Source organism: Battus philenor, unplaced genomic scaffold (genome assembly GCF_028537555.1).
Source record: "Battus philenor isolate CCGP_79_NKW_IND1 unplaced genomic scaffold, ilBatPhil1.0.hap1 SCAF_6, whole genome shotgun sequence".
Lineage (NCBI taxonomy): Eukaryota > Metazoa > Arthropoda > Insecta > Lepidoptera > Papilionidae > Battus > Battus philenor.
The window spans coordinates 2,241,243-2,263,976 of record NW_027181726.1 but is presented as its reverse complement, the minus strand read 5'-3'; the positions used below and the strand labels follow the sequence as shown (position 1 = coordinate 2,263,976).

The 22,734-nt window shown below is 39.2% G+C and overlaps 2 protein-coding genes across 2 annotated transcripts in view; one reads left to right on the top strand and one right to left on the bottom strand.

Annotated features, from left to right (window-relative positions):
- The window catches only part of LOC137930640 (protein outspread-like), a 316,015-nt gene extending 299,025 nt beyond the window's left edge, over positions 1–16,990 (top strand). Inside the window, exons 7-17 of the mRNA XM_068773956.1 lie at positions 4,613–4,741; positions 5,488–5,648; positions 5,730–6,083; positions 6,238–9,792; positions 10,152–10,321; positions 11,277–11,447; positions 11,955–12,107; positions 12,724–12,820; positions 13,283–13,349; positions 14,476–14,574; positions 15,257–16,990. Of these exons, the coding sequence (XP_068630057.1) occupies positions 4,613–4,741; positions 5,488–5,648; positions 5,730–6,083; positions 6,238–9,792; positions 10,152–10,321; positions 11,277–11,447; positions 11,955–12,107; positions 12,724–12,820; positions 13,283–13,349; positions 14,476–14,574; positions 15,257–15,318 (5,018 nt within the window). The 3' untranslated portion in view covers positions 15,319–16,990. The remainder of the gene's footprint in view (positions 1–4,612; positions 4,742–5,487; positions 5,649–5,729; positions 6,084–6,237; positions 9,793–10,151; positions 10,322–11,276; positions 11,448–11,954; positions 12,108–12,723; positions 12,821–13,282; positions 13,350–14,475; positions 14,575–15,256) is intronic.
- On the bottom strand, positions 14,436–21,672 carry IPIP (Inositol phosphatase interacting protein). The gene is made up of 5 exons (XM_068773955.1): positions 21,277–21,672; positions 20,392–20,577; positions 18,640–18,783; positions 17,838–18,038; positions 14,436–14,578 (listed from the first exon to the last, which is right to left on the bottom strand). The coding sequence occupies exons 1-4, from the start codon at positions 21,479–21,481 to the stop codon at positions 17,881–17,883; spliced, it is 693 nt and encodes a 230-aa protein (XP_068630056.1). The 5' UTR covers positions 21,482–21,672; the 3' UTR covers positions 14,436–14,578; positions 17,838–17,880.
- Positions 21,673–22,734: the final 1,062 nt, after the last annotated feature.

Here is a 22,734-nt window from a genome sequence, read left to right as displayed (position 1 = left end):
TTATAATATCTAACTATATCATTTGCCCCATTTACAAGACTTACCGTACTTCGGAAGGGCTGATGTGTTGAATTGATCACTATGAACACAGCTTTCTGATTTTTGTAATCTCATTGTTCATGGCTAAGCTAAATGTCAATTCAATTTTTTTAAAACGTGAATATAATAACCACAAATCTGGATTAGTATAAAATTAAAAACAAAATATTTGTGCAGCATCGCACTGTTGGGCGTATGGTGTTGGAACAAAAGCAGTAATAAAACTTATCGTATAGCATTGGCTTAGCAATGGTGTTTGTGTGTAAGGCATTCTTAATTCTAACAGTAAAGGGTATAGAAGGTGAACACGTAGCGACTTTAACCTCAATAACGAGCGCGCCATAAATTGACTTAATAAGTGACAAATTAGCGCCCGAACGAAGCAAATACAATAAAACAGCGGATCGAGCGTTTTGCTAAGGAAACGTACAGGAATGTCCGCGGCCTTGCAATCTCGGTCGCCTTAAGCCTGATTAATTAGTGCCCATTTGGTGGAGGCCCCGCCGCCGGTCGCGAGTTATTGCCACCGAGATCGCAGTTCAAATCCGGCGCGTAATGCAATTTGCTCGCAACCGTCCGCTCGCCTGTGCCGCGCCGCGCCCACGCCTCCATTACCGATGCACGAACACCCCCCGACGTCGAACCTTTTAACGCCATTTGAACGTTTCAGTATACATTACACGCAAGAGAACAACGGCTAATTAACTAATAACGTTATCATTGAATAATGAACGCGCAAACGTTGTAACAGTGATCTGTGCGGACAGTTTCGATACTTGAACCGCTAAATCATAACATATACATGCCTTAATATTAATCGCATCTACGATCACAATGCTAAAATTAACAATTGATAAATCAAACTTTTTTTCTCTTTAGTTTATAATAGTGGCCCTTTTTAATAACGTAATTCATCAATTTTATATATAAAATAGCCGCTGCGTAGTCTTCATACCTATTGTTTGAAACACATTGTTAATTTGAGAAAAACAAATATAGTGTTTATCTGTTACCCGAATAATTTCGAATTTCAGGAGTTAAATTTGACCTGATTTTCCGTAAATAATTCCACCGATTTCAATCATTACATTTAAATATGCGAGGGCCGGGTCAATTACTTTATTAGGAGACCGGGTATGATATAAGATTTAGAGAAAAAGCCGTCTTGCAATAAATAGGCCTTCATTGATCAAGTTTCCCTACCAACCTAACAACTTTAGAAGCCTGTTTCAGATATCGAGAAATATTTGCTTCTGACATTCCTAAATTTCTTTTCTGGTTATAGAGAAGTTTCCTTAACATACCTCTTGCTCTTACTGCATATAAATTCACTATGAATAATTTCAATTTTTGTTGACCTATAGACGATGTAATACATTTCTCATTAGTGTCCAAATAGAAGACGCTTAGTGTCAACCAAAATGCACACCACAGCGATGCATTATGTCTAATGCACACCGAGCCAACGCCATAACAGTAGTGCGTCATCAGCCACAATCACTTCTAGTAAAAACCTATAATTTTGAGAATATCGTGACTACAAAACCATTTGTACAATAATACACAGTTTGTAATTGAGACAAATGTTACATCGCCCTAGAAACATCTGTGTCGTATCGACAAAAACTTCACATAACGAGCAATGTATGCTGAACATTGCGATAAATCGCAGTAATCAGTGGCACAGTAACGTTTGCTCCAGTTACAATTGGTAGGGGATTACAATACACTTATATATAGCCATTGATCTATTCTTAAATGACGTCATCAACTTATTATCTCGTTGATTCCGTTGGATATCTGACGCGGGTGGAATGTGTTTTAAAATTTTATATGACATCAATGATATGTCCATTCGGCTAGCAGTAAATATTAGCGTTAAATTAAAATATTTATCAACTCTATTTTCACTTTTTTCTCGAAGACTTCGAATGAAATGTCATTGGAAGAAGTTAAATCGATGTATTTATATTGTCACTCATAGTGGAAACATAGTGGTTTTTAAAAAAATAGACAATTTTCCTCAAAGAATAATGAAATGAGGTTTGACGAATGGGCTTTAAATAAAACACATAACTTTTTATCACGTAATTTGGAACAGCTTAGTGTCGGGATTTCGACAACTTTCATGAAATTCGCCCAAATAATCTGAGCGAAGCCATTCTTGTAGGAATGTAAATCGACGTTAATAATTCTAGCAGCTCAGTGACATTAAAAGTCAAGTTGGATAGAAAATTTCACATAAACATAAAGATGAAGGTTAACTTAAAAGATGATTTTGCCAAAAAACGGCATGCTTCTTACAATATTTTTTTTCGTTTCTTTACTAGATCACAAAATTTTCAATCTACCCTCATATTAAAATACCAATAAAACTTTTTGTCCCTTAAAATTTCCCGACTTTTAATTATTTCTCGCAATCTGCCAGCGCGGTTATAATAAAAATAAAATCGGCGACGGGGAAAGCCCCATCTAATGATCATGGTTCATTGGCCGTCGACTGAGATATTAATGGTGTATGACGTCATATGTTGATGGAACACTCATCAGTCCATTTCTTTTAAGATGATGATTCAACACATACATATATTTATGTTGAGCTGATTGATATAAAGGTTTGTATTGTAGTCTTAAATGAGGTCGCATCGAGGGAGCGAAGGACGCCGCACTCCCAGTGGGTGTCGATGATTTACACCAGGCTGCGCGGCTATGAGTATGAATTATTTATATTCCATTGGCATTTTTTCTTCTTGCCATGTCTCCAGCGAACGCAGCGCAGCGAAATGAACTCTTTATATTTTTATTAATTTCATTCCAACTTCATATTCTACAGGATTTTATTTACTAGGTATTATTTATTATTTCCATTGTCATGCGCACGGCTCCACATCCAGCCTTATGTCGGCTATAAACATGTCATCTTCATAAATCATATACACTTCATTTTTAGTTCTCGTTACTTTCGTTTTATGTGGTGCAAACATGATTAAATCAAATTAAAATCTATTCATTATCTACGACAACTTGCATCTGTTTAAACTTATAATTGTTTTAGAAAGCAATCTAGATATTTTATTGAATTATGAACGCCAAATATTTGGAAGGGTATCTTAGACAAATCTGTTATCGTGTTGTGAAATCGCGCCGACGCCTCGTTCAATTTCACCGTCCGCCAATATTTCATACACAGTGACAGCCCGTTTTATTTCTAGAAAGCAATAAATGCCAAAGTATTATTAATAATTTAAGAATGAACATGCAAATGCTATAATTATTTTATTCAACTGCGTCTACGAATGCGCCCGTAATGTTAATTTACAAGCCCACGGTTACAATGCGGCCGCACCGAAGTGCTCCGTTCGCGCGCCCTCTCGCGGTGACGCCATCTTGTTTGTTTTGACAAATAATGTGCGCACTAAAAAGTTAATAAATTTCTTCGCCGCTGACATTCCTTTGATTATCCTTCCATCGTAAATATGTTGTACAATAAGAAAGAAATAAGACATTTTTAAATAAATCACATTGAATATATAAATATTACAATGGTCATAAATATTCATATTTTAATAATCGAATACATAAAACTTTGAAAGGCACAAACATATTATTAAATTCAGACACTTCTTTTCTATGAAAGGAAACAAATATTTGCTTAATTACATATTAATCATATATAATCATAAAAAATAATATTGTAATTGTAACATAGTGTAAGTGCAGTTTACATACAATTCTGTTGGCATAATCATTGTTATCATGTAAGCCAATAGATGCCCACTGCAAGGCATAGGATGCCCCAAAGAGTGTCATGATGATCTTGACTCTTGCGATGCCCGCATGCAGCTACTTTCCGCGACCTTGACTAAGTCGTCGGGTCCCTGCAGTGGGGAGTCTGATAATTAAATAATGAAACTGTTGACAAAATAATGAAATGAAATTTAGAAACCTTCGGTAACTTCCACTCTCCCATGATTCTTACAGTTATAATGACAGTCACACGCGAATTTAAACCATCGTCAATGCCAATTTAGTAACATGCCTTTTTCTGGTACCGGATCTTGAAATGTTGTAACAGGTTCGTTAATAATAACACTGAATTATGTAGTTGTCGAAACTTGTAGTACTTTACCACAGCGTTAATTCGTGAGTTGTATTGTATTTTTAATGGAGAAATAAGCCTCTTCTCTGAAAGTTCAAACAAAACCAGATAGTAGTGATAATACAGCTTACTGCTTTGTTGGAGCAATTAATTCTCTTAACGTTGCACGTGTGAATATGATCATGAAAAAAAACCCTTCGAGCAAGTGGAGACATCTTTGAAATCTTATCGCTTTAGGTTAAAAAATGCCATTCACTACAGGGTATATATCATGGGAACGTTCTATTTGATTCCAATTTCTATTTATAAACTAGGGTCCTCTTAAATTCTTCTCTTAATGTTACGTACATTGCAGTGATGCCTGTAAATCGTTTAAAGCGAAAATTATATGAAAAGAGTAATAAAATGCTCATAAATAATCGTCTAAAATTAAAGACTTCAATCGTGTTTCTCAAACAGTCGGCTTTGTTGCAGTGTACGGTGACCAGCCGGTGTCTTCGGCCTCTCCTCCGACTCGAGACAAGATCAATGGCGAGGAGAAGGCGAGGAACCGCCGTCGGGACTGGAGTGAGTCCAACGCCACGCCCACCGTTGATGAAGATGGTAAGATTTTAAAAAATAAGCACACTGTGGATCTTGTTAAGATCATTAGAAAACGCTGAATGCAGGTAATAGTTTTGGTAATCTATGAAGGAGATTTATACCCAGCAGTGGACGGGGCGAATTTAAAAGTCAAAAGAGGTGCTGCTTTTTGGTGTAGGCTGAGCAGCATACACGTCCTGATAATGAAAGAATACGTTTTATTTTAATGTTAAAATAAATATTTATTTTATAAATTATAGTTAAGGTATTGGTACATTTGAATTATCAAACAATGTAATTAATAAGAAAAAATCTATGCTCTCCATGACGCATATATATTATATTTGTGAGAAACTAACTGACAAGGCTTATTATTGTTTATGTGACAAAAGCATCTGTCTTTTGGCAATGCTTGGTACAAATTGTAACATTGTTCCTCTCGTAATGGTTGCTAATCAAATCTAATTGAAAAAATAAAAGTTATATTTATCTACACCGTAAATACTTTTAATTTCGTTTAGTACAATTCAGATAATCCTCACCTTTTGTACATAAAACTTGTCAATTTTGAGAAGTTAAGTAAAACTTACGCCTGTTTATTCTCATCGAAATTTTAAAAAAAGAGACATTGTTAGAAATGTTGAATAATTCTGAAGTCGATATTTCGGCTTATATCTCAGAAAGCAAAATTATGATATCTATAATAATATGTTTAATCAACAGACAACGGTTTGAATTTTAGATCTAAAAAGTTGCACTTTTTGCAGTGGCGAGCGTGACACGATCGCCGCTACTGCAGCACCAGCACCAGCAGTACGACGAGCAACTGCGAGACATCGCCGCCTCGCTCACACGCCCGCGCTCGCGCCGCGCGCTGCCGCCAACGCTCGAGCGCCCGACCAGACTTCCGCCGCCTGACCGACTCCCGGTAACATATGATTAATATATAATAACATTAAAAGAAAAGAAAAAAATATTGTACAGTCTAATAATTACGAAATAATTTCAGGCTCGGGGCTCACCTGACGGAGGCACAAGAGTAGAGGAAGCAAGCTCTAGCTCTGCAAGCGAGGGCAGCGAAACGACTGATGTGCCCGAAGCTACCGAGAACGGTGAAGTCGGTAGAGTCGAATTACCAGCTGAAAGGCTGTTACATGCCAGAGCGGGATGGTTACAGCGTCGCAGCTCCGCCGGCTGGTCCCGACACTGGTTCGTCCTTCGTGGAGCAGCGTTGCTGTACTTCAGAGACCCACAGGCTGAACACAGAGGACTGCTCGACGGTGTTATTGATCTGAGCGGGGTGGCCAACGTCGTAGAGTTGCCTACGTCTGCTTCAACCAACGGATATGCTTTTGAAACTGAGGTGAGCACGAAAATTGAACAGAATTTTTTATGCTTTAATTACACAATTAATGCCTAATCGCATTGAATAAGTAAATATAGCTTTGTAACTGAAATTTATTAAAGTTCTCATAATATAAATAATAACGATGTCATATTAGTTCTCATCATTGCAGACGTGGGATGGCAAGCACATCGTATTATCGGCAGTGACTGCGGGGATTAGAGCGAACTGGGTATCCGCAATTCGGAAGACTGCTGGACTGCCCGACTCTGGACCACTTTCATTAATACTGAGAGAAGACAGCGTCGATCAAGCATCAGAATCGTCTACATCACCTGTCACACCTGTTACCCCTAACACGACAAAATCTGCACCTTTCTCATCAGACGAAGAATACCGAACGGCTTCAGAGGGAGGACGAAGAGACAGCGCGGATTGGGGCGATATGACGACACAACCACCACCTTCACCTATACTGAGTCGAACGCCTATTTCTAAAGTTAAAGAGAGAGTACGTGCTCGCTCATGTCACCAGCCACTGTTGCGAACAGATGTCAAAGACGACAAAGATGAAATAGATTGCACCAAAGAGCGCACAGTATGTGATGAAGTCGATGAAAATGAGAAACCAAACGAAATAAGAAAACGCAGCTACATTTCGACTATCGACAAGCAAGCTATAGAGATCGACGATCTGCGAAGACAGCTAAAATTGGCTCTGAGTGATGTCAACGCGGCTGAATCCGAACTCGCGCGTCTGCGGAAACTCAAATCTGATACGGCAGTACGAGAGAAAAAAATGGAAGAACTCGTGACAGCATTACAGAAGAAAGAAGAAGAGTTATCCGTACGAACAAAGGAAGCAGAGAACGTAGACGCAATAAAACAACTTTATAATCAAGACAAGACCATGTGGGAAACCAAATTAACAGAAACTCAAAAGTTTCTGAAAGAATCGACCGAACATTGCGAGTTACTCACGAGACAGTTGGCTGCGGCTCAAGAAAACGTAAAACAGCTGCAACGAGAATTAAACGAACTCAATGAAAAACTGCTCAAAAGCGTCAAAGAAAACGATAGCCTTTACTCCAGAATAAGAGAGCTAGAAGGCCGAACTATATCAGAGTCTCCAACGAAAGAAAAAAGAAAGAGCATCGGATCATTGAGCGACCTCACAAACCTGAACCAAGACCTGAACTTGGAATCATTGGAAAGGAGCCGACTGATTGAAGAATACGTCGAGCTTAGAGGACGATTTTTAAAAGCCATTCAAGAAATAAAGGCTATGAAAAAGGAGCTCCGAGAATCGCACAACATGTACGATGAACTCGAAATAACGAACATGAAATTGAGGAATGAAATGAAACTGAGAGAACAATGTAGCCGATCGGAGATCAACGTCATGGCTGCCAAGATCCTCGATTTAACTCAAAAACTAACAGCTTCCGACAAACAAGTTCGCACTTTGAAGCATAAGATTCAAAAAACGGAGTCCAGAGAAAAGAGACGAAGTTTGTCACTAAAGGGGAGGGAATCATTTTCATTAGGAAAGGAGCTGGAAGAAAAGTTGACAGAGCTAGAAAATAAAGTTTCCCTGCTAGAGTCTGGAGAGTCAGTGCCGACCATAAATTCTCCTTCTAAGAGTGGATCCCCAACCAAAGAGAAAGCTACCAAAAGCGACAGCGTCACAGATGAAAAACGTCTCAAAAGGCTCGCAGCGCGTCTGAGAAGAAAATCTCTGGACAGTGCGACGAGCTCGGAACCCATGAAAATGCTGGTCCGCCTCAGTTCGTTAGAAACAAAGATTACTTCCGCTATCGAGAATCGGCGAGATATGACCAACTCGTGTGAATCATTAAGTCTAACGTCGGCGTCGCCGGAGGGTGCATCGCTAAATGAAAGCCAAGAGAACTCATCTATCGGAACACAATCGCAAAGGCATTTGCTCGACCGACTACAGAGTCTCGAAAATGTTGTGATACATTCGAGGAATAAAGTCAACGAATGCCTCTGCCAAATGAGCGCTATGCGGGCTGCAAAGTCGCGACGGTCGCCGTCGCCCAGTCTGGAGAAGAAATATAGCATTAAATCGATGGAGAAGTGTTTGACAGATGTCAGTAAAAGGTTACAGGAGTGCTTCGATAAATGTGTGGTGAACAGTAAGGATCAAAATAAGGAAGAAGAGGTAAACGACAGCGTGGCGCAGGTCGTGGTTCAGCTCGAGGAGCAACTGAGGAATAAGCTACTGGAAATATCAAAGAAAAAAGCGGCCCTGTATGAAGCCGGTGAACTGACACAACGCAAAAGCTTAGAAATTTTAGCAGAGAAACTGGCTTATGAGGCCGTACTGATCAGCAGGATACAAGAGGCTCTGGAATCTTCCAATGGAAGCAGATTCTTTGCTCGATTAATTAAGTCTGAAATAAATGAAACTAGTCAACTAATTGATAACCTTAAATGTAAGATAAACGGCGACGGCTGCAAGAGCGCCGGCAGCACCAAGAGTTCGCTCGACTATCTAGCGCGGATACTGTCCCGCAAGATCGACATAATGAACACCAAGGAGATGAAGCAGCACAGGAAATCAGAGTTGATAATACAGAGTGCTGACCTCGAAGCTCTCAAAGCATCACAAAAAGAAGTCGCCGAGGCGGTGGACAAGTACAAGACGGAAAAGTTAGCGGAGCTGTGCTCGGCGCTCGCGTGTGAGACGCTCAGCCACGCAGCGCCCGCCGATAGCGAGGCGGAGCAACAGCGCGCCAACGCGGAGGCGGCGCGCGTGCGCTCGGCGTGGGCGGCGGCGCGCGATGCGCTTGGCGCCGAGCTCGTGCAGGCTGAGGTGGCGCGCGCGCTGTCCCGTGCCGCGCAACTGTGCGATGAGCGGCTGGACGACGCGCGCCGCGCCCGCCTCACGCTCACCGCGCAGGACCGCTCCGACCTCGAGCTGTGGTGGCAGGCGGCGCACGACCACCTGCGCTGTGAGATGGACGCAGCCGTGCGCGACATCGCGGCGCGCTACCGCGAGTGCCTCGCCGCCGACCGCCGCGCCAAGGAGGGCTCGCCCGGACTCGACAGCCGCGCTCCGTTGCTGCAGCTGGCCGACGTCCTCGCGCACAAGGCCCTCGTAGACGCGCGCGTCGCAGTCGTGGAGGGAACCTACCGCGCCTCCGCACAACAGGACGCGGCGCACCGCGAGGACACCATCTCCTCGCTGGAGACGGACCCTTCTTGCGAGGCGGAGTTCGTCTACCTGTTCCAACACTTCTCGAACGAGTGCCGAGCGCTCTTCTCCAGTGACTGTTCGGGCAACAGTGAAGACTCGATGAAGATCGGCGAGAGCCTCGAGCGGGTGGAGGCGGCGGTGACGGCGGTGGAGGTGCGGCTGCGCGGCGAGGGCGGGTCGGCCGTGCCTGGGAGCATTCTGCAGCGCGTGGAGGCGCTGCGCGTGCGCGTGGAGGCCCTACAAGAGGCTGCGGCGTGTACGCAATGCAAGCGACTACAGGAGGCGCTGGACCGGTTGGTGGAAGAACGCGCGCGCGGCGAGTGTGCGCTGGCGCAGCAGGCGGGCGCTCTGGCGGCAGCTCGACGTGCGCGGGCGCAGCTGCAGGCGCAGCACGAGCGTGAGCGCGCCGCCCTACGCGAGCGCGCGCGCACTCTGCAACGCCGCCTCGCCGCGCTCGACTCCGAGTACTCTGCTCAGCTAGAAAGCCTCCGCGCTGCCTATCAGGTATACTGACTCTTTATTGTTTTCTTCTCTCTTTATTGTATATTTGTAAGTGGTAGAAATTCCTTTTTAATACCCATCCTCTAGTCCAACCGTACATCGGCCGCGTAGTATTATTATACCTACCGTGATCCTCCCTCGACTCCACCTCCACGACTTTGAAATATTTTTTTTATTTGTTTATTGATACGAAAGAAGAGTAAAACTATAAAACAATTAAAATTTTACCTACACTTATAGCATTATATTAGATTACAAGTAGAAAGGATCTACGTCAAGTTTCCTACAGAGACCTAAAGGTTTCACTCGCTGTAATTCTTATTAACGTTATTGATTTTTCAATGTAAATAATTTATACGCAGAGCGCTGTGGCGGCGGACACGCACGGCGATGGGCTGCGGGCGCGCTACCAGCAAGAGATTGAGCAGCTGCGCGCACTCTGCGAGAAGGGCCTGCTCGCCATGGAGAGCTCGCACCGCCGCATCGTGCGCGAGATGGAGGACAAACACCGCGCCGAACGCGACCAGCTCAGGTACGCATTCACGACGCAATTCATTCCTACGTCGAGGTGTCAAACTTGCTTGGATTAAAACGACAATGCTTTATTTAATACGAGCCGCTAAATAATAACAAATGTTCATAAAAACAAATGTTCTTATATTGATTAGTACATTGTTATAAACATTTATAAAGTTATGTTATTGTTTGCGTCGTGATATTTGACACCTCAACGTTTCGACCCCCAAAGAACTCAACAAAAAATAAGACGTTCTTCTGTTTTGATACGTATCCTCAAGATTTTTGGACATGTCATCCGTAATAAGGACTCGAGGGAACGTTCGATGGTGCAAGGCAAAGTGAAAGGCAAGCAATCTCGTGGACGCTCTCCAAGATTGACAGACATTATTAAAACTTAAAACTCAGTGAATAAATTTTATCACTCCGCAAACACCGAGCAACATGACAACACTTAGCGAGAGCAACTGGAGCTCCAGAACCGACCGGTGCATGACCACTACCACTGACGGGAGTGGATGGATGAGAAGAAGAACAAAAAGACTTGACATCTTACTTGTGATACAAACCTATTTCGAGAGAAATTTTATTGATCGATAGTACTTTCGAAATTATCCCATCAGATATATTGACGGGTTCCGAACACTTTTTCCAACTATTTTCTTTACAATGTTCTCCGATTTTGTTCCGCTTTTCATTGGTCGCCAACTTAATGAATTTCTAAAGTGTGGTCATATATTATCCCAAAGTGTGTACAAATTTTATTCTTAACCAGCAAGCTTTCTTAATAATAAATAAGTAAATCACAACATGGGAATAATTCCAAGAAAGTGAAATAAAACCAGTTTAGGCAGCAGCAATTACCTCTTCCTTTAATTGCTTCACAAGAAAAATATTTAACTATCCAAACTAACTGGCAGCGCCATCTATAGAAAAATCAAAGTAATTCATATTATCCACTTGTTATTCAGACTGGACAAGGAGCAGGCGCTGGCCGAGGAGACGCGCGCGACGCTCGCGGCGCTGGACGCGATGCGCAAGGCGCACGAGAGCGAGGTGCGCCGCGAGGTCGACAAGTTCAAGACAGAGTTCCTCACGCGCGCCGCACACCCCGAGCTCGGGCAGCTGAGCTCCCGACACCAGTCAGTACCACATCTATTCACGCACACAAGCTTTTTAATTACACGCAGAGTTGATCATATGCCTTATTAAAAATAGCTCTCTGAAACCATCTCCCAAATTCTTTCATTGTTTAGATTGTAAAGAAAAGATAAAGGTGACACGTGATCATCATTGCAGCAATAACACGATTGACATAGATGTCATCCATGGACTTAGATAGTCCAGAAGTGGCCTGCATCCAATGTCTTTCGACGACCTTCGCTAGCTCATATGTCCACCTTATGGTTGGACCGACACGTGGTCCGTGGTCTCTGCTCTGGAACCTTAACTCTTCAGCGGCCATCTGTTCTGTCCACTTTGTGGCCTACTCATCGCCACTTCAACCTGCTAATCCGCTGGTGAACTATATTTGTCACTTTTCTTCGTCTATGAGTCTAAGATTTGATCTCGCAGAGTAATCCCGAAATATCTAGATCTAATTAAACAAAAGCGCTTCACTTTTTAACTTCTAACCGTCTAATCGTCAGACAAGAGATGGAGGAGATCAAGCGCGAGATCCTGTCATTGTCGGAGAAGTACTCGGTGAAGTGCGTGGAGTCGGCGGCGCTGGAGGAGCGGCTTGCCACGGCCACCGCGCAGCTCGCGCAGGCGCACAACCACATCATGCAGCTCGATTCCAGGTACACACACGCCTACGTGTAAACAAAAACCCAAAAGATCATCATGTAGTACGACATTATCTTATTATGGACCAAGGTAGAAGGAAGGAGAGATCGACAGAAAATATCGCGATTATTGGCATCGGAAATATATTTCCGTTGCTCTATCAACTGTTTCTCCTCGATAATAACAGAAGAAACTTCTAGATTGAAGCAACAATCCGACATTCATTTACGTTATCATAATTTTAGACGTAATACGTCCACTTCTGAACACAAGTCTTGCCCACACATTTCCAATATACTCTGTTAACAGCGGCACCCTCCCGGCGATCTGTTCATGTCGTATGAGTTGACGTCTTACTTTGCGCTTGCTATTCCTAACACATTTTTTAAGGTGGTCAGTAGAATGGTTTCAAAGCTAAGCTCTTGACTCACTACGTACACTGAAGGTGCCGACATACAAAAACTTGATTTATATCGCGTTCTAACGCCCTGAACGCATTAGTTTCATCACTAATGACGAAAACTAAACCTAACTTGTGAGAACAGCTTTCAATGCTCCATACGCAAATATTCGACCGTCGATTCATATTTTTAAAAAAGGAAATATTAAATTCATATTCCCTGTTTACAGAAATAAGCAACTCCGCGCGCACATCATGTCCGAGGCAAACGAAGTGAAGAACTCGGAGCAGACAACGTTCGCGCAGCTGACCGAGGATACGACACCGGTACGCACCAGCTCGTTGCTTTCTAACCTCAGGCGCTCGGCCTGTGTACATTCGCCATATAGAAATACTCAACAAAAGCTTGCAACGATTCACGACTAGAAACATTCTTAACAAAATCATTTTTACTAAATTAATCACGTGTTAACTTTCCAGGTTTATTTGGGTTTTAGCTATTCTTACTTCACACAAATTTCCTGCTTGCTAGAGAAATTTGAAAATAACTTTTTTGCACCGACTTTGTAGATTTTTTCATTATATTAATAATTAAATATAGTGTCACGCCGACCGTTACCACTGAACTCAGCTATTATGTTAATGTAGAATAACTTCATACTATGATGAATTATGCAAATTTTCCGATATTTAAATCTCGCGAAGTTGGTTATTACATAAGTCAGGCTGAGTTCAGTGGGCATGGGCGGCGGACACTGGGCGCTTGTGGTAACCGTGCGGTGCCTGTAGGCGCGCCGCAACCGTTGGCCGGCCGTGCGGCGCCTGGTGGCGGCCTGGCACCACGCGCAGAAACCAGGTAACGTCATGTGCCAACCCTAAATAATACGCTCGTCTCGTGCCGTACAACGTGATGTTCTGTGACAGCCCTATTGTGGTATATCCACTCATTTTATAAAAAGATGAGAGTGCTGAAATGCTTTTCATACTGTAAAGGTTGTGTTGTTTGTGGTAACCCTAAAACATATATTGTGCTGTAAACAGGCCTGTATTGTGACAATCCTAAAATACGCTACTTACTTTCAAATGTCATAGGCGATGACAACCCTAAAATGCATCCCGTGCCGATAAACATTGTCAACCCTACAATTTGATAAAAAGTCATGTGCTGTGACAACCCTAAAATACATAGTGTCTTATACTGTGACATCCTGAAAAGACATCTCGTGCAGTAAAATATCATACGTTATGACAACCCTTAATTCGTCCTTCTCGCTTCAACCGTTGAAAGCGGCATCCCTAGAATAGCATCTTCAGTTCGATTTTCGTCATACTTAACCTTCATATTGATAGATTACAACCATCTCGAAAATAATTTAAACCAATTTTTAATTTGATAAGTCTCTGAAAAATCTACGATTCCTTAAGATAGTTAGATACATTGTCTGAAGTTTTTTTTTCTTATTTAACATATTTTCTCCAAGGTTCAGGTAAACGTTTCTTGTTTAATAGTAGTTGCTTATTAACGTGGTGATGGTGTGTGGGTATAATGATTTATGTAGGTGGATTGGTGTGTATAATTTTTGTTTTACCTTACCAATTATTTTTTTCTGATATTTTCATTTGTTTCCACAAAGTTTTGGATCCAATTAATAAAAATAATCAACTGCGCATCATTTATTTTTAAAACTACCCTCCTTATTTCAAAATAATGTGATGACCGAATGATATAGGTCTCCTCTCAAAAGACGCGACGATAAACGTCATGGGATATTCGCATCCAACGACTTGACTATATCATCAGTCCTAGTGGAGGGAGAACTACCTGCATGTTTCCCCAACGACCTTCGACCCCAATGAAGGTTGCTCAAGTTATTTAACTTTATTTGAAACTTAAATAGCACAATAAGTGTTTGAACAGATAGATAGGTCTATTACCGTAGTGTCTGTAGTAGTAGCTAATTAGTGTGCGTGTGTGTGTGAAGATGAAGCCGTCGAAGGCCAGCAGCGCGGAGGGGGCGAGGTCGCGCAGCAAGATGCAGTTCTCCAACGACACAAGAAGCCTCCAGCTGTCGCCCGTACAGGTACCTGCGGTTAATGTTTCTCTCGTGCTGATTTTCTTCATCACATGATAGTACTGCTTGTTTAGTTTATAAAGCTATATATACATATATGTCATTGTGAGTATGTATTTATTTATAACACTCTTGGGTGAGTCTTTTCATTGAATTGTGACCCATTTCACATCACTGCGACACACATTAAAAATAACGACTAAAATAATTATTATTGATAATAAATGTTTATTTTATCTTAACACGCTATCGCTGTTTTAGAAAGAGATAGAGAATAACATAGAGAGACATAGAAGTAAAATATCGTTTCTTCTATTACATTGCTTACAGCATCATACAATGAATAAATAAAAATAGATAATTATTTTAATTACTTTTGCGTAGAGGACTCTAAGGTGGAAAGATCTTATTGAGGTCCTTTAGGTGGAGGACAACTTCCAAGTCTTACGGCTGAAGTCATGATGATGATGATGATGGTAATAAGTCATCACCGTTAGTATCCCCTTTTGCAAATCGAACGTAGGGACTATAATTGTAAATTTTTATTTACCTCCTACACTTACAGCATTGATGATATTGTTTTAAAATCGACATATAAATCACATATAAGTCAAGTTAGTTTGATATGAATATAGTAATAATTGATGCATCGTAAGATCGTTAGAATTCACATTGTTTTTGTCTGTTACAGAATTGAGTACGACGCCGCTGGCTGGCGTGGTCGCCGAGCGCAAGAAGCGCTTCGAGAACTGAGCGCCATCTGCCAACGACCAAAACTTCACAAATCTTATTAATAAGCTCACACAGCGAACCCTCCTTCAAACAGTCGCTCTAATGTATTTTATATGACTCGGATTGTTTAACGACGGTTTGCACTTTAATTGTAATGACGTAAGGTAGAGTTTAGAATGTCGGCCTGCGGTCGAGCCAAACGCATTACGTCTACTTGATACACCCACCACGCGAGCACCTGGCCACTTCGCTTAACGTCTTCGACTATGTATCGACGTAACATATTATAACAAAGTTATTTTATTAACAGTAACACAGGCGCGGTTTAGTTAGGACTTCACTAATACCAAAAATCACTTTGTTCTACGATATGTGGCCAGAACTTTTTACTCCCACCCACCACGAAAAATGTATATAACTATTGTTTGCATTGTTTTTATTTACCTAATTAAGTGTATATTGTATCTTTTAATTAAATTTATAACAAAATATTTAATGTGAAGTGTTCACACTGAGCTGATTTCGTGTCCAGTGTAAACGCATGTTTATTTGAGTGACTCGTCGGGTCGTATCCCTCGTGTTGTTTTTCGCTATCTTAAGTTAGATGTAGACGATCAGGTTAGTGATGTGTTAACTTTGTATAGAGGGAGATAGCGGTGTACATAGTAACGTCTGTCTATTGTATCGCGGCCGGTCGCCTCTGTGCGATCGGCTCCTTATCTTTTAAGAAGTTCGTTACCAAATATATTCTTATTTATGAGTTCTATTGACATTATCTGTTGACACCGTCCGTGCGACGTACATTGCGCGTCGAGACAGCAAGACAAGTATCGTTCAATACGAAACGCTCAATGTACGACGATCTGTCGTAAAGGGCGGAGTTTTAGTTTATAATAACACTTGTTTATTTTTGTAGATTTATATACATAGATTTACATATATTATGAGCATCTGGGTGTAGTAGACGTGTAGTATGAAATTTTTATGGCACGTTTTTTTATGTGCAGGTTGTTGCAAAACATCTTCAGCTTACATGTATTGAACATTCTTTTTGTATTATCCCTTATTTCAAACTTTTTCTATAATAACTTAATCTATTTATACTATTAATATTGTTTTAATAACATTTTTGTTATTCTTTCGGATATTTGAAAGTTATGTTTTGAGGTGCGAGGTGTTTTATAACACCCTGTACAAATAATATATAGAGGCATATTTTGTTTTAAAACATTAACACATGTTTGTAATGATAAGTTTTGACACGAATCCCTTAATCCCATGTAACTCGACGTTTGTTACCATGTTTATTTTCCAATCTGGGCATTTTGTAGTATGTCTTCCAGCGTCCTGTACTATTTGCAATCTGTTTCACATCAACTGCATACCTCTGGAAGAGGTCGCCGGAGGTTAATTAGCGGGGTAGTAGATTGTTGTTACTAGTTATTTCGAAAACCAATTGCAAGAGATTTATTCAACTCCCGAGGTAGCATTTGCTATAATCGTTACAATCTTCCCGATGTAATCTTTGGATGCGTAATCGGCACTCTTTAGCTGAAAGAGACAAGAGCATCGGCCCCCGCTGTTCTGGCGCCAGTATTAACACAGACACATACACACACTATCTATGAATTAATTTAGTTGGTTGCATTGTAAAGTGTTGGTCTATATAACAAAGATTTTTAAAATAAACTACTTAATACAAATATCGTTGTTTTAATTTTACACTTTATTTACGTGTATATATACAAAAAGGCAGAAACAGCTTTATTTACATGAAAAATAATATTAACACCTATATAAATAATGTGTATACTGATAATGATAATACAATAAAATTGGACTACATTATGTACCGAAACCACTGTACCGCGCTTTAGTAAGCCGCGGGGAGGAGGGGGCCCGCCAAAAAAAACATGAATGCCTTCGCCGCGGGCGTTGGTTAAAAACGGAACTAATAAAAGCGCGGTATAACGGTTTCGGTAGCACTGTAATAAATAATACTAAAAACCTTTACATATATCCAATTTGACTAAGTTCAAATGTAAAAAATGATTGGCAACTAAGTTTTTCTTAAATCTGATGAAAAAGATTTAAAACAACTATATAATATAATCAGAGATCGGATATTTGGATTCGTATTGACCTAAACTTGACCACTTTTGTTTTAAAAAATCGCGAGAGAGATGAAAATTTGAATTATAATAGACTCAAAAATAGTACCTATCGTTCTCTTATATAATATAAACACACTAAAATTGCTTCCTTATGGAAGAAGATCGATTATTATCAAGTATTTTGCATACATTAGAAAATTTTAAGCACCTGACAGTACTAGACTGATATACTGACATTCTAATCTACTAAACTACAGGAAGACGTGAGCTAATAACAAAAACATTGCTGTAATACTCAAATTTTAAAATTTACATACTGACAATAATGCAATATAAATAAATAGTAATCTATTCTTAAATTTATATCATGTTATTGTTTTCTGTAATAAAAAATCAATTACATTTCAACATACAAAAATGACTTACATTTTTGAGACAATTTTGTTCTGTCTAGTTCGTATGTGTATTTTCATAGCTGTATGAGGGGCGTTTCAGGCACACGGTTGCGGGTTCGAAGCCGTGCGCGCCACTCGCTCCGATGTGCCAGGATCTTACGGCCGTGCGCAGTGTGGATATCCCGGAACGGGACCTTTTTGCGAGGGAGTTCACTGCGAACACTATCCTTGTCTGCAATACAAAGAATAAATCATTGTTTTTTATAGCTACCTATTAAATAATTAAAATAATGTTTAAAAAAGAATAACAAACGGTTAAATTCGTTGGAAGATGCTACACTGGTCGGAAACGACATGAGGCTTTAAGGTTTAAGGCACCAGAGTGAAGAGACCACGAACTTACAAGTACAACATAAAACATCCACTCACAAGGTGGTTAGTAGACCTTGTTAACCCTTTCCACTCCAATGTCGAGTGTCACTCAACACTGATTTTGTTCCACAAGCTCCACTGTCGAGTGATAATCGACATGGTGTAATACTTCTTTTTGAGGAAAATTTTAAAACAGGAAAGATTTTTGTTACTAAAATGTTTGAATTGAATCACGAATGAATCAAACATATTCTAGAATCGCAAGATACTATAATTCAATTAAATTTTATCGATGCTACATAACAGCCTTGGAGTGGAAAGGGTTAAGGTAGGCGAAAGACGCTAGATGCAGCCCACTTCTAGTAAATTCTATTTTAACTCTATGGGGGAGGTCTATGTCTAAAAGTGAACGTCTTACAGCAGAAATGATGTTTTACAAAATTTTCATCAACAATACTTACGATGTCGACTACCTGGGACTGCTTTGCTCGGTCCCTCCCCATCAGGTACACGGTTGAAGGGATTATAGCGCTGGCCTCGAGGAGGAACTTTTGGTTCACTCTCTGGTGCATGTATAGGAACTGATGCCTCTGCAGCCTCCTCCGCTGCAAAAAATAAAACATCTCTTAATACAAATTTTGATGCTAAGGTAATACTGAGTGCAAATGTCTGAAGCTGCAGTGAAACAGAGAAAGTATGTAGAAAAGGGGGATACCCAGAAGCACCAAAGTGACTCTAATGCATACCCTCATCCTTTCCTTATTTCTTTACGCATGCGAAACATAGACGCATTCGATATGTTGTTTAGGCCCTGAATGTTAAAAATTCCATGTATAGCCCGCCGCACTAATACTACTAATAAATAGGTCTATCCCCAAAGAGCTCAAAATAAAGACCCAACAATCTACAGCTTGTTTGCATATAATCCTTAAGTACTTCGACTACATTGCATGGATGAGACCAGAAATTCTGGAAACGCTTATAATTAAAATCATACAATACCACCATGCAAGACACCATAAAACTACAAAAACCACAACCCACATTCATGATGAAACAATGAAAGAGAAGACTACACTGTATAACTCTGCATCAAAGCTATCATTAATATATGTTATAGCAAGTTACCAGTGTTATTGTAAACAAAATTATGCAATAAATTTAACTACGAACAAAAAGTATTAAAACTTTATGGTAAATTATGTTGAAATAAATACAGTCAGGTAATCATGAAATAACAGTCTGAATCTTCTAGTCGAAATTATTAATACTTTTATCAAAATTCAATACAATTGTAATCTATACAAATTGGAGTGTCTGTAATATCAATACAACCTATATTTACTACATGCTTATGAATAAATATATGGTACAAATAACAAATTTACATTTTTTATAATTTTGGTCTATTTGTCTGTCTGTCTGTCTGCTTGACTGGCAGGTAGTTGATACAATAAGGAGTAATTAAGGCTTGTTTTGTTTTAGAAAAATACTACAAACTAAATAACCAAATAAACAATATTTTTTTTATTAAATTCTATGTGGACAAAGTAATAAACTCATTAATTGGCTATTATTTTATATGTAGAACTGATGGTATTTTTTAAATTGGTATTTATCTTTGAAATTTAATATGATCAAAGGATTTATATTATATCATTACATCAATAATTTGTTCCAACTACAATGATATGAATATTTATAAAAATAGTCACAAAAAATTAATTAAATTTGTTAACGGCCCCGGAAGCAATTAAAGAAGAGAATAGGAACTATTTGTAGCTTGTTCTGTTTTATTTTAAATTAAAGGATGAATTTGCCAGAGAGCAAAATGTTTTTCTTCAATTTAATGGATTAAATGGATAAATTAGGAAGGAACTTCAATTATCTTAATCAAAGTGACCTGACCCCACCATCAAATATACAATGTCATACATATTGTAGTCTTGGTAATAATACATACATAAATACACTATATTATCTGTAATTGTAATTGTGTTCCTGAAACAGTCTTGTCATTGATGGAAATACAATAATAGTAGGCTATGTTCCAAAGAAAGCCCTGCATTGACAAAAGCATTGTTTTGTTATAATTGCTGTTTCTATTTAATTTGTACTTAGTAATGCAAACAAGTTTTAATGTTAAGAAGCTTTTATTTCAAGTTACTACTATTAATGGTCCAAAGTGGATGTCAAATAAGCAAAAAAATCACCTTGCACTTCATCCAGCTGCCTTTGCAGCTCAGCCACCATGAGCTTCATGTAGTCATAGCTTGCACAGGCTAGAGCTTTCATCCATGCCTCCATAGAGGCCTGTGAGTTAGTGCACAGATAGTAGGTACGACCTCCCTCGCATTGGAACACTATTTTGAAACTGTAGGATTCCTCTTCTGTCAGTTCTAGAAATAATTATTAAAACTTATATAAAATTGTGTGAGCAAGCTTGAATAATATTTTATATGTATTTTATAACCTTTATTTATTATTTTACTAGACTTCTATTTAATTGATGATTTAATATATTACACAAGGTAAGAATTGAACTGCAGAACAGAAATTTTTGAGTACAAATTAAAGTTGTACAATAAAAAAGAAGTATATAATATTAACTTTAAGGTAATCTATTGTCTTTAATACACAAGCATTAATAACCCATCTTTGTCTTAACATTTGAGATGGAGAATTTAATGATCAATATCCCAAAACAAGGTATTTCTTTATTGAAATTAGAAACCTACAAATATATGCATGTCCATGAAAGACATCTCTAAAGTCTTCCACTCTCCGCATTCACTCAATTAGAGCAGTTCTCATCAAGTATACAGTTCATGTGTAAGGAAGGCACATTGTAGTTCTTACTATATATGGCTGCTATTTTAAATACTTCTTTCCAATTTGACATTCCTAACACAACATAAATTTAGTCTTAACATAGCTGTCTACATCACACGCTGTGGCATAGTAATTAGTAACTTATAATATAATATCGACATAATTTATTTAAGACAGAAAAAATTGAGGAGCTGCAATTGATTGTAGCTAATTTTAGTTATACTATATTAATTACTAAATCTCTTTAAATGAAATAGGTGTCTTACCTATCGTACATCCTTCAAGTATGATAACTCCGAGGGGTTCTTTGTCAGCTTTTTTATCGAAGTAAAAAAGCAGGTTTCCTTTCAAGGTAAACCATCGACGCTGGTAGCTTTTGCCCACTTCGCCCCGCATGTCGAGCCAACCATCGCGGTCCACTGGCGTTGCAGACGATGCAAATGCACTGAGATTCTTCTCGTTAATCTTCATGTTTCCTCAAAACGAGACCACAAATTTTATCAACTAAATATATTTACGTTTCCTCAACTAGTAAGAATGCCCATAATCACAATTAATAATTACTAGTGGCGCTATTTTAACAGCTTTCATTTAGTTTATTGGAATTAAAAAGAAATTTATTTCTGATAGTTCTTATACAATATCACTCATATTTATTAATATTATTCACGTCCACTTCTGTCAAAATAAAACAAATATGTCATAATGTTGCCAGATTCCAAATAAAATTTCACTTGCGATATAATTAATTGAAAAATAAAATTCTACAAATATTTGATATTTAATTTTAGGATTTATTATTATACTTAAAATATTTATCTACAATACTGTAAATGCTAAATAATTTAGACCCTAACAGAAACTTTCCATATTGAAAATATGTCGATGAAAAATTCAAATAAAGAATGCAACCAAATCGCCTAGGACATATTTTTAACATATATGTTAAACGTTTGTTTGTTTCTGCACTTTAAAGCATTCCGCTAAGATTTTATGGGAAATGCAAATATAAGTTTGAGGAGTAATTTAACAATTAAAAATCTTAGCTCTTATTGCTTAGACTAAGAAAAATTTCGTTTTCAATTTGAAACTTTTAAGTTAACTAGGCAACGTTTAGCGGATTGTACAAGTTATCAGATTTAATTGAAAGTGCTGCAGAAACACATCAATAGTAGTTTATGTTAACTATACTTCAAAGGTAAATGTCTAAAGTCTGCAGTGAAATACATGAAATACAGAATTGAAATTAAATGAAAAGCCTTTTCTTTAAATACTTTGTTTTTAATGAATAAATGCTCATGTCGATTTATTTTCTATATTTTCTTTGTTTAATGATTAATTTAGGTTTTTTGTCACAAAGGCAAGGACGGGTTATGTCGGACTTGAACGAATTCACGATATTCGCTGATAATCATATAAAAACGCCATTGCTGGGCTTTCATACATCTGCAACCTCGCCAACGAGATCTGCTCACGCTGCTCTTTGGGAAGAAAATCTCATCTTCTATGGAAAGGGGCACCTAACGCCTATCTCTACCTCTTCACCTATTGCGAACATCGACCTCCCTCTCCCCCTTTCCTCGTCCCAACATTCAGCGGATAAAGCCTTTGGGCAGCAAACACAGTTCGGCCGCAGAGTCCTTTTTACACCGCAGTTCCACTAGCAAGTGCAGCGTAGGAGACGTCCATTCATAAGATAAAAGACGCTTAATTATGCAAAGTCT